Source organism: Aptenodytes patagonicus, chromosome 13, assembly GCF_965638725.1.
Source record: "Aptenodytes patagonicus chromosome 13, bAptPat1.pri.cur, whole genome shotgun sequence".
Lineage (NCBI taxonomy): Eukaryota > Metazoa > Chordata > Aves > Sphenisciformes > Spheniscidae > Aptenodytes > Aptenodytes patagonicus.
This window is the reverse complement of record NC_134961.1, coordinates 15,850,433-15,863,847: the sequence shown is the minus strand read 5'-3', so window position 1 is coordinate 15,863,847 and position 13,415 is coordinate 15,850,433. Positions and strand designations below refer to the sequence as shown.

Genomic DNA, 13,415 nt, shown 5'->3' with positions numbered 1-13,415 from the left:
CAATGGCATTGTGTCAACTCTGCTATGTAGACAATATCACATTTCTGCAGATGTTTGCTCTGTGGATGAGTCAGATTGCTTGCAGTGACAGTGAAGTTGCTGCATTAAAAAGGACTTTGTATTAAAAAGGCTGAGGTACATACATGTTTTGTTGGATGCTTTGTGAAAGGGAAGAAGAAACCTCCAGCATAGCAACAAAAGAGACAGTGGTTTCAGAGTGTGGTTTCATAACTTAGTAAGATCTAAGACAGGATTACTCATGAAAAGACAATGGTCTCTTCCTCCCTCCAATCCCAGCTGCTTCTGTTGCATCAACACTGGCAAAGATGCAGCCTGTCAGGTCAGTGCTCTGATCTGGCTGAAAACTAACACTATTGAAATAAATAGTCTTCAGTAATACCTGTTCATTGATCCTACTCACTTCAGGGTTGCATAATTACTAATGCCAACACAAGAAAGAGGCTGGCAGTAAGCAGGGTAGGGCTGGATGAGACTACATCTACTTTTGGCAGCAGCAGTCTTAATCCGAACCCTTTATAAAACCTTTAAGAAATCTTGTAGTAGCCGTAGCAAGTTTCCTTAGAATTCTTGGTTAGCTACTGTATCCTCTAACTCTATACAGATTACATACCAAATCAAATTAATACATTGTGGCCTTGGTTTATCGAAGTATTTAGGAACGTGTTTATTATAATGGCATTACCATATATTTATTATTCATTTAAGTGCTACACCGAAGAAGAAAATTTCGCAGAGTAAGTGCTGATTTACTTTTAAGACATACAATTATCCCACTGCCATTAAAGAGACTGTTTATGGTAGATAGATAAAGTTAAGAATTTAACACAGCCTCTCAGGATCAGTACACTGAATTTATAGTGCTTCCTTTATTAACTAAGATGATAGGAATAAATTTTTTTTTTTTTTGTATTTTTCTCATTATCTGTGTCTCAAGAAACATATCTGATAGACTGCCACTGATAAGGGGTCATAAAAACACCTCTAAACACCATATAACAAAACTTAAAGCTTAAAAAAAAAAACAACAAACCCCACAATACAAAAACAAACCAAAACCCCCCCCAAAAAAAACCCCAACAAAACCAGCAAACCAACAGTAGAATCTCTAAGCCTAACATGCCACCGCAGGAGAGCAGTAGAGGTCAAGAGTATCACCAACACTCAACATGCCAGCAACAGCAGGAAATCTGTTAAATAAACAATTCTCATGCAATATTGATTTGACTGCAGGTGAGGAAAGGAAGAAGTCCTTCCTGACTAAATCTGGTTATCTATTATCCAGGCAGAATGAAGACATTTCCAGAAGGCACCAGAGAAATCCCCGTGCTTCATTCATTCCACCCTGTATCCTGTTTCTAGCACTTGCCAGTTTCCAGTTCCTCACAAAACAGTAAAATTAAAAAGCAATACAAATCCAGGAAAGAAATTATGTTTCAAGGTGGAAAGAATATTTCCTTCCTGGTTATTTTTTTTTCCTTACAGTAACCTGCAGGCAACTGGTAATTTTGAAGCTCATATTAATGTATGAGAAATATGGTGCAAACAAACTGGGATCCAAACTCCTTTTAAATCCCACCTGAGACAGCACCATACTGCTTTGTTTCACCAATTTAATACCGTGTCTTCAAAAGTTCTGCACAGTCATACACTCTTGCAGGAGCTCATCAATCAATATATTACAACAACTTAGGGTACAAGGCAAGACTTCCTAAATTCACTTCGCTCCTCAGTTAGAAACCACCTAATCTGCAACCTAAATGTATTTCTAATTCCTAATATATGCATTGTGATGATACTAACTCTTTCTTACTAACTGTATGCACAATGATGTCCTGATTTCATTCAAGACTTTTCACTTGAATTTTCTAAATGTTTTGGCCACTTACTTGACATTAGAAGTCAAAACTACAGGAATTTCTGAAAAAGCTGTTTAATTAGCACTGTATTAGCCTCAGAGCCAAAAAGTATTTTTGTTCCTTGCTCATACAAAAGGTGATTTTGATAAAACAGATAAAATTAGGAACTGTTTCCACAGAACAGACAATATGTAACGATAACATATGAGTTGTTTACAAGAAAGTGGGGTAATTAAGAGGATTTCCTCCTGTGTTATAGGATGCTATAATGGGTATCTTCTAAGAGTATTCATTAGCCTAAGCAAAGAAAAAAATTCATCCTTGTAATCTAACCTTCCAATGCCCTTAATATTAATTTGCTGAAGACAGTGTTGGGATTTGTGTTTCCATCAAAAGTCTCTTTCCTTATAAAGAAATACTAAGTAAAAAAAGAACTGCACCTAACAATTCTCATAAGGTACTCATTGCTGAAGTAAGCACACTGTACTAACTCTAGATTTTTAGATTTATCAAACTGTGCAAAATAGATTATGAAGCAAAGGCTGTAGCACCTTCTGAATTACTTGACCTCTACGTACTTCATCTGTGTTTGCCAACAGAATCACATTTGTAATTTTTGCAGTTTTAACCATTCACAGATGGTACTCGTAAGTATTTTTGTGTCCTAACAAAAAATGGTTGATGATTCAAGTGGCAGAACCAGTCACATCACTGCCTGAATTAAAGGAAAAAGAAAGGGAAAAAAAAAAAAAAAAAGAGGCAGAATGCCACAAGCTAATTTAGAATATATTGTTCTGTAAAATAAGAAGTGTTTTAATGTTATTTATAGTGTTATTTAAATAGGATGAAATTAACAAATGCAATTGATTTTTTAAAAATCTACAGAATACCTGAACTACACATTTTGTAACATTATAAACTGAAAAGGTGAAGCTCTGTTTTAGTCTTTCTAGATTCAAATCAAGCAGACTTGCAATGTTTTCAATAATTCATTCTATATACTACAAGAAAGAAAATGCTTGGTTTTTTTAAGCTTTAGAAAGAGGAAAGGCTGGAAGAGGAGATCCTGTAGTCATTCATACTCTCAAAAGAGGTTCATTATTTTAATTATTAGGCTGCCAAACTTAGGAGAGCTAAAAGGATAAGCAATATTAACTGGGGAAAGTAAAAATGAAGAACAGGTACTAAAGCAGAGAAAAGGAAGCAAAGATAGCAATTGTGGAAAACAATTATATCTTCTTTTATGCACTGAATAATTTAAACTCTAAAATATTCATGAATTTAGACTGGAAGAGTGTCCCATAATTGCAGGGTTTTTGCTACTCTGACAGACTGTCATTATTGTAAGGTACTTTCTTTCATCCACTTTCTGCATAACTGACATATTCAAAGAAGATTGAAGATAATGATTACCGTGGTTACTTATTAGCTCACCTACACTATCCACCATGCTCATTTTTTCATGTCTTTCTCCCCTTTATTTCTTGGTAGCTTAGATTAGTTAGGATTTTTTTCCTACAGTATTTCCCACAATAGTATGCTTACTCCTCTGTCCCTCTCAACTTCCTCGCCTTCTTTCTTTGTTCCTGTTGCCCCCCAGAGCTTCAGAGGCAGCAGCAGCAGGTTTAAGTGGGCCTGTTTGGAGGTGCAAAGCAAACACCATGAAAAAGAAGCCACTGGCTTTCTCTTTGGCCCTTTCTCTTCAATCACTGTCTTTCAATCGGTACTTTCCTGCTGTAAAGGAAGCAGAACCGTTATGCTCTCAGCCACAGCCACGTGCATCAACACTCAACTTATTACCTTATCTATCCAATCAATAAGAAACCTTCGGTATCAGTGCATTCTATAAAAATCAGTGTTTTCTCTAGCCCTAACTTAGAGCCAAGTAAAGGGTTTTTTAAAATAAACTGTCAGTTACTGAATTCAATAATGAATATGGGCTATCTTTTTGCTATTTTAAACATTATTAAGATCCAAGTTTAAAAACAAACAAACAAAACCTAGCATTTAAATTCTGAGAAAGGCCTGATCTGATGTAGGAAGGGGGAAAAACAGCAGTCTTGCCACAACACCCAGGAAGAAATCTCTGAATCACCAGACAGTCCAGAGATGTCTGGAGTAAAAGCCAAGGCAGAGTACTGTAAAAGGAAAGAAGGAATTTTGTCTACTACAAATACAGTTTGTTTCTGCCTGATTAAGAAGTTGGAGTTTGAATCTTGAACTGCCAAGAGCCTGGTATGTTAACATGCACCAGTTAAACTGTTCTGTACAGGGCTGGCAGCTGACCTCAAGAGGTCTCTTCCTTCTCCTCCTTAACGCAGGCCAGCTAGAAGAATACCGCCAGCTAGAAGGAATAAGACAACTTCCATGTCTCAGCAGTATTACTGCCACAGCCTAACAAATACTACTTTAGATGAATATGGTATAGTACCATTTGTCAGCTTTAAATGATGCTCCACATATCCTCAGACTATTGCTATTTTACAAACTAATGCTTGTGCATTGCATCAATTTAATGCACAATCTAATAACAATCATTTAAGGAGACATAACGTAATTTGAGAAGCATACATCTGGAAAGCAGAGTCAAATCTAACTTAAAGTATGAGGGGAGAAGGGAATTCTAGAGAAAGACAACTGAGAAAAGCACTATTGAAAATGAGGTAGTAGTACATGTCTAAAACTAAAGGTTTGCGGGGTTTTATTTTTAACAGTGTCATATTTAATGACATTTATTTCATTATATTTATTTCAATAGTGACATTTTGAAGCATTTTATGCAATATTTACAGGACAACTTCAGAGTATTTCATGAATTCAACACTAAATGCTACTATGAAAAGAGTACTTAATCACTGATTTTTCTTCATACTACAATTTCTATCAAGCTATTACCATCATTATTTTAATAGTCTCAGGTAAATTCTAAACTTAGCTTTTAGAAATTTTTTTAAGAGGGAAAACAATACCTAATTTAATGTACAAAAATTCTTCCTGACATACAGCATTACACCACAAATGCCGGTGAACTGAATCTGCCCAGTACTTCTTCATTTTCTGTCCCCCAACCAGCAAGTGACTGACCTTCCTTGAGACTTTTCTGGCTGTTCACCTCAAGGCATTCCTTCTCCTTCAGCGGCTTAACATCTCCTGCAGGTAAAATCTCAGAAAAGCCCTGTTGCTGCTTCTTGGAGCTATCGATCATGATGAGAATCCTTTAGAATGGCAACATCCAGCATAGGAAAAAAAAAATATTAAACTGTCAAGCAGTACACTGCTGTCCCGAACACTGCTTCCAGGTCCCTTCTCCTAATAAATGAGCAATTGCGCCTTTGTGCAGCCGAAAGCAGCCATCATCCTTCACTTTCTAGGTTGACCTGCAGCACACTCAGTCTGCTTTGGAGCCTGTAACTCACTCAGACAGCAGGCACAGAGCATGTGAAGCAGAACTCCCACATCCCACCTCTTTTCCTAGATAACCACTCCCCCTTTTCCTTCAGTTACGCTTGCTTCCTCCGCACATTCGTGTTTCAATATGCAGCTTGATGGTCAATCATCTGACAAAGAATGAGTCAAGCAGTTAAAAATAAATCCAGCAGTTGCTGAAGGAGCAGCATTCGCTGATACCCAAGACAAACTACTGCTGAGGACTCTCCCTTTTCCCCTTCCTTCTCCCTTCCCCCACTACTCTGAACACTGCTGCAGGCAGCAGAAATACTTTATCTTTGCCTGACTGGCACATTCATTACTCATTAAGTTTCACCAGTAAACAAAGCTGCACATTGGCATTTGAAAAAGTTATGTTGAGGAACCTTCCCAGCCCCAGGTCTTGTCTCAGAGACATTTACCTAGCAGAATAAGTGGGAAAACCATTGATTATTTCCAGGTCTTTCCTTGCAGTATAAAAGAGATTCTGTTCCTTGTTGTAAAGGAGCGTTTCCTCCCACAGCTTCTGATCTGCCATTCTCTCCAGCATATCCCATTTATCTCACGAGTCATCAACTTCAGTGTCAACCTGGAAGGTTTTGGGGAAAGGGATCCCCTCTAATTATCTGGCACTGGCCATGAGGGAACAGCAGACTAGTTTGCATTTCATGTATTTAGAGAAAATAAACTATACATAATTTTAAGTAGTCACTACGTGTCAACAAGTAACTCCAGCAGGTGCATTTTCCCTTCCCTTTGGCCTAAAAATGCTATCATTATACATATTTTCCACACCCCTACTTTATATTTTAAATCCTTCAGCCTGAAATTTAAAGGATATCTCCACTCATCTAACTGTTTCATTTTTATGGCACCAGATTTGAAAAGCTCTATATACAATAACAAACACCTGATGCAGAATTTTTAAAAGTGGAAACTAGAAAAAAAATCATCTTGCCTCTTCGGATCTTTCTACAAGACAATCATTCAACACCAACTCTTCACCTTAAAAGTGTGCTCCCAGGGCAAGCAATTGATACCATGGAGCGTGGGGCTGCATGACACAGCCAGCAGGACTTGAAAGCCTCTCCCTATCTTCCTACTGCTGGGAGAAGGGAGACCTAGATCTACTCAGAACTGCAGATTCAAAGGAGATGTGAGCTTACTAGGCTGTATCAACTTCTTGATATCTAAGGAGCTGAAAATACCGGCAAAAGAAAAAAACTCTTGCAGCATAAATGATTTGAGGCAGCTCTCCCAGCCTAAAGATTTGTTGTTTGCACATCATTTGTATAAAAATTTCCAGCTTAAATTAGATTTTGCTTAAATACAAATTATAGACTATTCCAACACATCTGTTTTTGCAGTGGTTTTTACTGAACGGAAAGAAAAAAAAATACTGTGGAAGAACTCATAAATCAAATGAACTTCCTCACTGCCTGCAGCCCGAACGCTTACTATGCATAAGAAACAAAATTACTGTTAAGAAATGCCACACATTCAGGGGTGGGGGGGGAGGGTGGGGGATCCAGACAGAATACAAACACATACCGCCTAAGAAACCTGTATGAAAATCTGACACAGTCAATAAACAGAATCTTACACAGTTATGGATATACCAGATTATAACTCTGCATTTTCAGAGAAGTTAACAGTTTGGATGGATCAATTGTATTCTAACAGTATAACAATATGTGACAGCAGAAGTTGTTTTATGGGAAGGGTACAGTGCACTTCACACATTTTCTGAAAAATTGCTACTTTGGTCTGAAGCAATTTCAAAATGATTCAGAGAACAGAGTATTTTGAAATTAAAAAAATCAACGTACTAATAAGGAAGTCTGTAATTAAAGAACCCAAGGAGTAATACATTTTCCTTCAAATGTCATAGTTCTGAAGGTAGTTCTATCCATTCCTATCTGTTTATAGTGCTTAATATAAATTAAGAGTGTCCAGCGCTCAAGTGAATGCCGGATCACAGTAATAGCAGTTGGGTAACAGCAGTTCAAGCCTTCATGAGCGTTTCTCACCTGTTCAGAAAGATGAGCTTCAGTACCATGGAGTTCCTGCTATCCACTCCTCCCCTTTTTCAAGGGTACCCACTCCACAGCAGAATTTACAGAACCGAATATGCTTAGGCTTCAGCCACTTGGGGTTAAGCCTAATATTTTGCTTCAAATTCACCTCCTAGTTCAATACAAGCTAACAGACAGACTAATATTTTTAAACACCTTTAAGAAGTCTGATCAAAATCTCAACAGTAATTTGCAAATAAATTTATGAAGAAAAGCAGGAATCACAGAACTTATGGAAAATAGGTGATTAAATTCTTGTGCAGAGAGATGAATGGTCAAAATGATGCTGCGTATTTTCCATGTAACCAAATATTGTAGTTGCCAAGAAACGCTATACAATATTGAATAGTTGGGGTGCGGGCAGACATAACAACTGAAGAGGAAGAAAAGATACCTTGGAAGAAGAAAATAGTTTTAGTTCAGATTCAGTTATACTGTGAATATTGAGAACATCTGGACATTCCGCCCAGGGAACAGTTTCTCTTAAATCCCTGCACAAAAAATGACGTTTATCCCCCAATCACAAAAAAGCCTCATATTCCAACAACATCTTGTTTTCCCAGCAGCCTTGTATATACGTTAATCCAAGCTCAACTAATAATTTGGATATACCGGTTACTTGAGTGATCAACAATATAGTTCAACTATTTTTAGTGATAAGGCTTCAGAGAAGAAACAATCACCATGTCTCAAAATGTTTATTAGAAAAGTCAAAAATTCTGAGACAGTTTCACATTCCTAAAAACTGTACTAGAAGGAACAGAAACACTGTTAGCTGGTTAGCACATTCAAGTACTAAATTCATCTGCTAGCTAACAATACTCAGTTGTTCAAAGGTGTCTTCCAGTCATGAGCAGGTCCCACGTGAATCAAGGCAAAGTGCCTCCTCATGATCCCCAGAGAGCCAATCCACCTGCCATTTACGAGCTGCCTTTTCCCTGCTAAATGAAATAAATTTCTAACTCTCCTAGAACAGTTCACATATGTTCTTACCTTTGACTGCTAAAGCACCGTACCTACGTCTCAGATTTACTTACGCACTTTCAAATCTGATAGTAATTTTTTAAGCTGTTACAAAATAGCAGAAGCCCTGTCATCATCCACCAACACCATGTTGATACTTTAAACATACTTCCTATGTTTGGATAGTATCTGTCTTGAAGGTCATTGTTTTGACATATAAAAACTGCTTTGTACAGCAGTTACTTTCATTGTTGGTTTTAAAGGATGCTAATTCCACATCTATCTTAAAAGAACTGGTGGAAGACTTCAATGGTGGGAACTTAATACTTTCCCATCCAAATTACCCATTTTGTCCTATAACAAAAAATCCTTTAAATAAGTATTAGTGAAACAATAGCAACTTGTTTGTTCTTTGACTACTCTTTAAAGCCTTTTCTTTATTTTAGCACTTATACAATAAATAGAACACAACCCATGAAATACAAAATATATGCAAAAAAAGCTTGGGGTCTTTCAACTCCACTCAGTTTGAAATGCTTTTGTGTTCAGTTTCTAAAAGGCAGCTGGAATTTGGATTGTCGTTTCAAACTGATGGCATTATTAAAAAACAGGCCAAAAAACTTTTTCAAATTGCTAAATTTGCATCTCATCTTTCTGCTGCTGTGTACTTAAATACAGAAGGTTTCGTAATAAAGGGGAGAGAACGACTCATTTCCAAAGTATATATCAGATGTATAACCTCTCTGATTTGAACATGTACCTGTTTCCAAAGAGCTATTTTTAACAAATAGCTAAATGACACTGAGGATCACACAGAAACCTGTAATGAGCTAGAAACAAAACTGTGGCTGAAACACTTACGTTTTGTTGTTTGATAGAAACGAGTATCTCTTTCAGCTAGAAGAAAATCTTAAGCAGTGCATGTTGTTATCTATCAATTACAGGTTTAAGCCCAATTACAAACAGCATCAGTGTATCAAAACCGTAAGTTGGAGTAAAAAATACACAACAAGCTTTTCGTTTCAATAAAAATTAAATCTGTTGGAATTTGTATCATCTTCAGAGGGTAGAAGTACCTCTCATTTTAATTTAAATTTAAGTTGTATATATTGTATACAAGTGGGTGAAATGAAGAAAAAAGGCTTCAGAATGGAACATCCTTATCAGTTCCATAAAGCAAAATCCAGTAACATCTCATTTAATAGCAAAGTATTTCTAAAGTTTTTCATAAACATTTGTTTGCTTTTAATCTAAGGTAATCAATGTTTTTTCTTTCCATCCTCCTGCAACACAGACTTGCAAGTGTTCTGCCAACCTTCAGCCTACAGAAAAAGCATTATTTAAAAAGAGGAAGTGCCTAAAAGATATTCGCCAAAATCACAATGTGCAGGAGGAAACAATGCAGCAACATTGTACCCTCCACAGTGCCTGCTTGTCTGCCTCGCAGAATAGACCCGTTATCTTTTTAAGTATCAGTGATCTGGTGAGTGAGGTCACTAACTGTGAGCAACTTTACAACCTCATTAAACATGAAGTAACTAAGCAACAATTGCTTTAAAAGTACATTCCAACTCTTCACACGATATGGAGCTCATTCCTTTGCAATCCCATAAAAAACCCCAACCCTACAGATGAATTTAAACTCTAGACAAAAATAATAATAAAAAAAATTAGAACAGCCTTAGGTACTTAATCTATTTCACTACCACAAGATTTTGAAGTGGGGAAAAAACTTAATTACATTTATTTCATCTTGGCTTTATGCACACCTTGATGAATTTCTTGGTCCTTTATTGTTGTGTTAGGATAATCCCATTGTTCATCATTGTGTAATAATTTCTTCACATAGGAAAATAGTGCTCTGATGACACAAACTAAAACATTCATTTAAATAATCCCTGTTATAATTTCTTCTATTACTTCTTTAAACAGTAAGAATGTTACCTCAGACTGTTAACTTAAAGGTTTTTGCTTTGGTTTTTTTTGTTTGCCCCTCCCCCAATTGCCACTTACAATAGATTTCTATTCTGCCTTCTTGTTTTGTTAAAAATACCTTTTTTTTCCTATACCAGTACATAAGTTCTTTGCTTTGAACACTTAAGACATCTGTCAAACAACTCAGCAGTAAATCTTATACAGTCTTATGCTTGTATTTAAGATAAACATACAAAACCCAAAACATTAAAGTCTCTCATCTTCATATTCTTTCGCTAGTAAAACATCAAGTATATATTTCTATTTGTTTTTTCAAAAAGTCAAATGAAAAAAATTGAGTAATTTTTGAAATAGGATTGTGTGCTATGCTGTGACTAAGGAATTACCTACCTCAGAAGGACTGGAAACTTCCACCTATATTCTCCACCATTGTGGTAACAAAAACCCAAACAATCCAAATTATGGTCACCATCTACCTCAGTTACTCTTCCCAGAAAAATCCCAAACACTTACAGTGATATCAAATTTATAAGTCTGCATGTTCTACTTATCTTCTCCCACTAAAATCTGCACAAATTCCTTTTAAGGGAGGACGTACGTTGGCAGTGTTCACTGTTTAAATGAAAATTCCCTACCATTCAGCCTTGCCCATACAGACATCTAAATAAGTAAACAAATGTTTAGTAAGTATATATAAAATATACATAAAAATATATTTATATATGTTTAACTGCATATATATAAAAATATATATAAATATATAATTTTTAAAGGACAATATTTGGTCATCCACCATGCTACCTATGATTTGCAAAAGGCTCATATAGTAAGTACTGCACGTCAATTACCAGTTCTCTTTGCACTACTTTACCTTCTTGTAGTGCCTGTATCACAAGCTAACATTTCAACGATAACATATGCAGCTAGGATTTAGTTGTAACAATGTAAAATAATTATACAGTGGAATTTAAAATTAACTCAACATTCTTTTCTAGCTATGCATTTAGTTATCCACAAGGAATTTCAGGAAAAAAAGTCAGAATAAGACAGTTTGATCAAGAGACCTCTTTAAAGGAAAACATACTTTCCATATCTCCTGTAATCACTCAAATGCCAAGCCCTCTAACAGGATCTTTTCATATACACCAGATGCCTTAAATTGAGTCAGTCACAGGTCATGTCTCCCATGTTAATCTCTTCACAATAAGCAGATAATTAAAAAAAAAAAAAAATCTATAAATCAAACTAAAATGACGGAATGTTTGTTTAGAAGTTTACCAAATGGAATGACCCTGCTGGAATTCTTTCATGTAGCCTGTGAAAATGTCAGAATATATTCCATTTAAGAGGTCACAGTCCCTAGAGAGCTCTGAGTTTTGGCCTGTATGTCTTTTCACATGCTTTAATATTTGAAAATTGTTCCTTGTAGACACTGACTGATGCCCTGGGAATGCTAGGATTGTGGGAACTGGCAGTACCAATGACAAAGACAGACTTACTGGGAAATCAGTACCTACTCAGTTTGCTCTCTCACCTCATAACAGATAAGACAACATTCAAATATTTACAGGGAGACTAAAAGAATCCGCACATTAAAAGACATTCGTTTCTTCTACTGACGCTATTAAAAAAACCCAACAAAACAAACTCCCCAAAAAACCACAGCACCCCCCAAAAGAAACCCAAAACGCAGAGACAAATATATATTAATTACAATATGCTGTGTGTTCTTACAAAGGATTATTTAGTAGAATATTTGCAGTGAATATTCCATGAACTATTAAAACCTTAAAGGAAAGACAAATCACAGAATCGTGGAGGTTGGAAGCAACCTCTTGAGATCACCTAGCCCAACCACCTGCTCAAGCAGGGTCAGCTGGAACAGGGTGCCCAGGACTGTGCCCAGTCAGATTTTTAGTATCTCCACGGATGGAGATTCCACCACCTCTCTGGGCAACCATTCTTCCACACACACACACACAGAGTACATATACTATATATACACACACTTCTATTGTAAACTAATATAAATTGTATACTACTTCTATATCTAGATAGATCTTTTAGAATATACTTACTTTGGGTTTTTTGAAGGTTTGGGGGGGGTGGGGGGTGTTGTTGTGGGGGTGGGGGTGGTAATCAGAATATCCATATGCTGTTTTCCAGATCTCATTGCTTTCAGCTTAGTGCCTATGAAACTGCTGAATTTAAGTTGACATTTCCAATTATTTTCTGTGCCAATCTATTGCTTTAATCAGAACTAAGTTTTCCATTTGTTGTTCTCTAGTCTTCCCACTAGTCATCTTTTCTCCACTTTCTCTCTCCCAACTCTCTCAAGAAAATAACTTCTAAGCACAGTAACCTACCTATGTACCATTAGGAGAGGAAAAATTATGCCTAATTGCAGTTCTCAAAAGAGTGGAAAAAGACTGTCGTACAAGGAGAATGTCCCAAATTTCACCTGATTCCCTAGTATCAAATGTGCAGCTTCAAATCTATTAACTACACAGAGGATTAAGAATTTGTTCAGAAGCCATAAAGCTATGCCAAGAATGCATGTTACCAGTGCTACATAATGAGGGAGTGGAAGATAAGAGATAACAGGCAAACTAATATACCCACGACTCTTTTGGATGCCAGAAAAATTCCCTTGGTTCATCAAATTTATTTAAGTAATATCATTAGGTTAAGCGTGATGTAGATTTCATTCAGTTATTTTGAGAACTGTCTGTCTCCCAGCTGGCTTGACTGGTCCCCCAGGAGGACTCAATATACACCATTTGGAGTATTTGTTTTCATTTTGGTTTGGTTTTTTTGGGTTGTGTTTTTTTTGTTTTGGTTTGGGGGGGAGGTGTGTGTGTGCGTGCTGCATCTTCACCTTAATTCACCACAGTTCTCCACAAGCTCTAGTGGCCCCATAGGAAGCTGTCATTCTCATCCGACCTTCAGTGCCTCGGGGTCTTTGCTCCTGAATGTCATTGTTCTTATGCAGCCAGAGGCACTCATTTCTTTGGGCCAATTTCTTCTGATAGAGATTTTACCAGTCTTGCTTTTACTTTAAGATGTTCACTGTCCCAAGGCTTTTTTCCTGACAAAACATGCAAGACTCTTAGCTCTTTTCTCAATTAGCTCAATTCTG

At 36.7% G+C, this 13,415-nt stretch overlaps 1 protein-coding gene across 6 annotated transcripts in view; it reads right to left on the bottom strand.

Moving 5' to 3' along the window:
- MRTFB (myocardin related transcription factor B) overlaps positions 1–13,415 on the bottom strand; it is an 86,657-nt gene that overhangs the window by 44,062 nt on the left and 29,180 nt on the right. For 2 of the 6 annotated variants that reach the window (XM_076351523.1, XM_076351524.1), the window contains exon 1: positions 4,962–5,302. The exons of the other annotated variants lie outside the window; for them this stretch is intronic. In XM_076351523.1, the coding sequence (XP_076207638.1) occupies positions 4,962–5,082 (121 nt within the window). In that variant the 5' untranslated portion in view covers positions 5,083–5,302. Of the gene's footprint in view, positions 1–4,961; positions 5,303–13,415 lie in introns of those variants that run through there. 6 annotated transcript variants of the gene reach the window in all.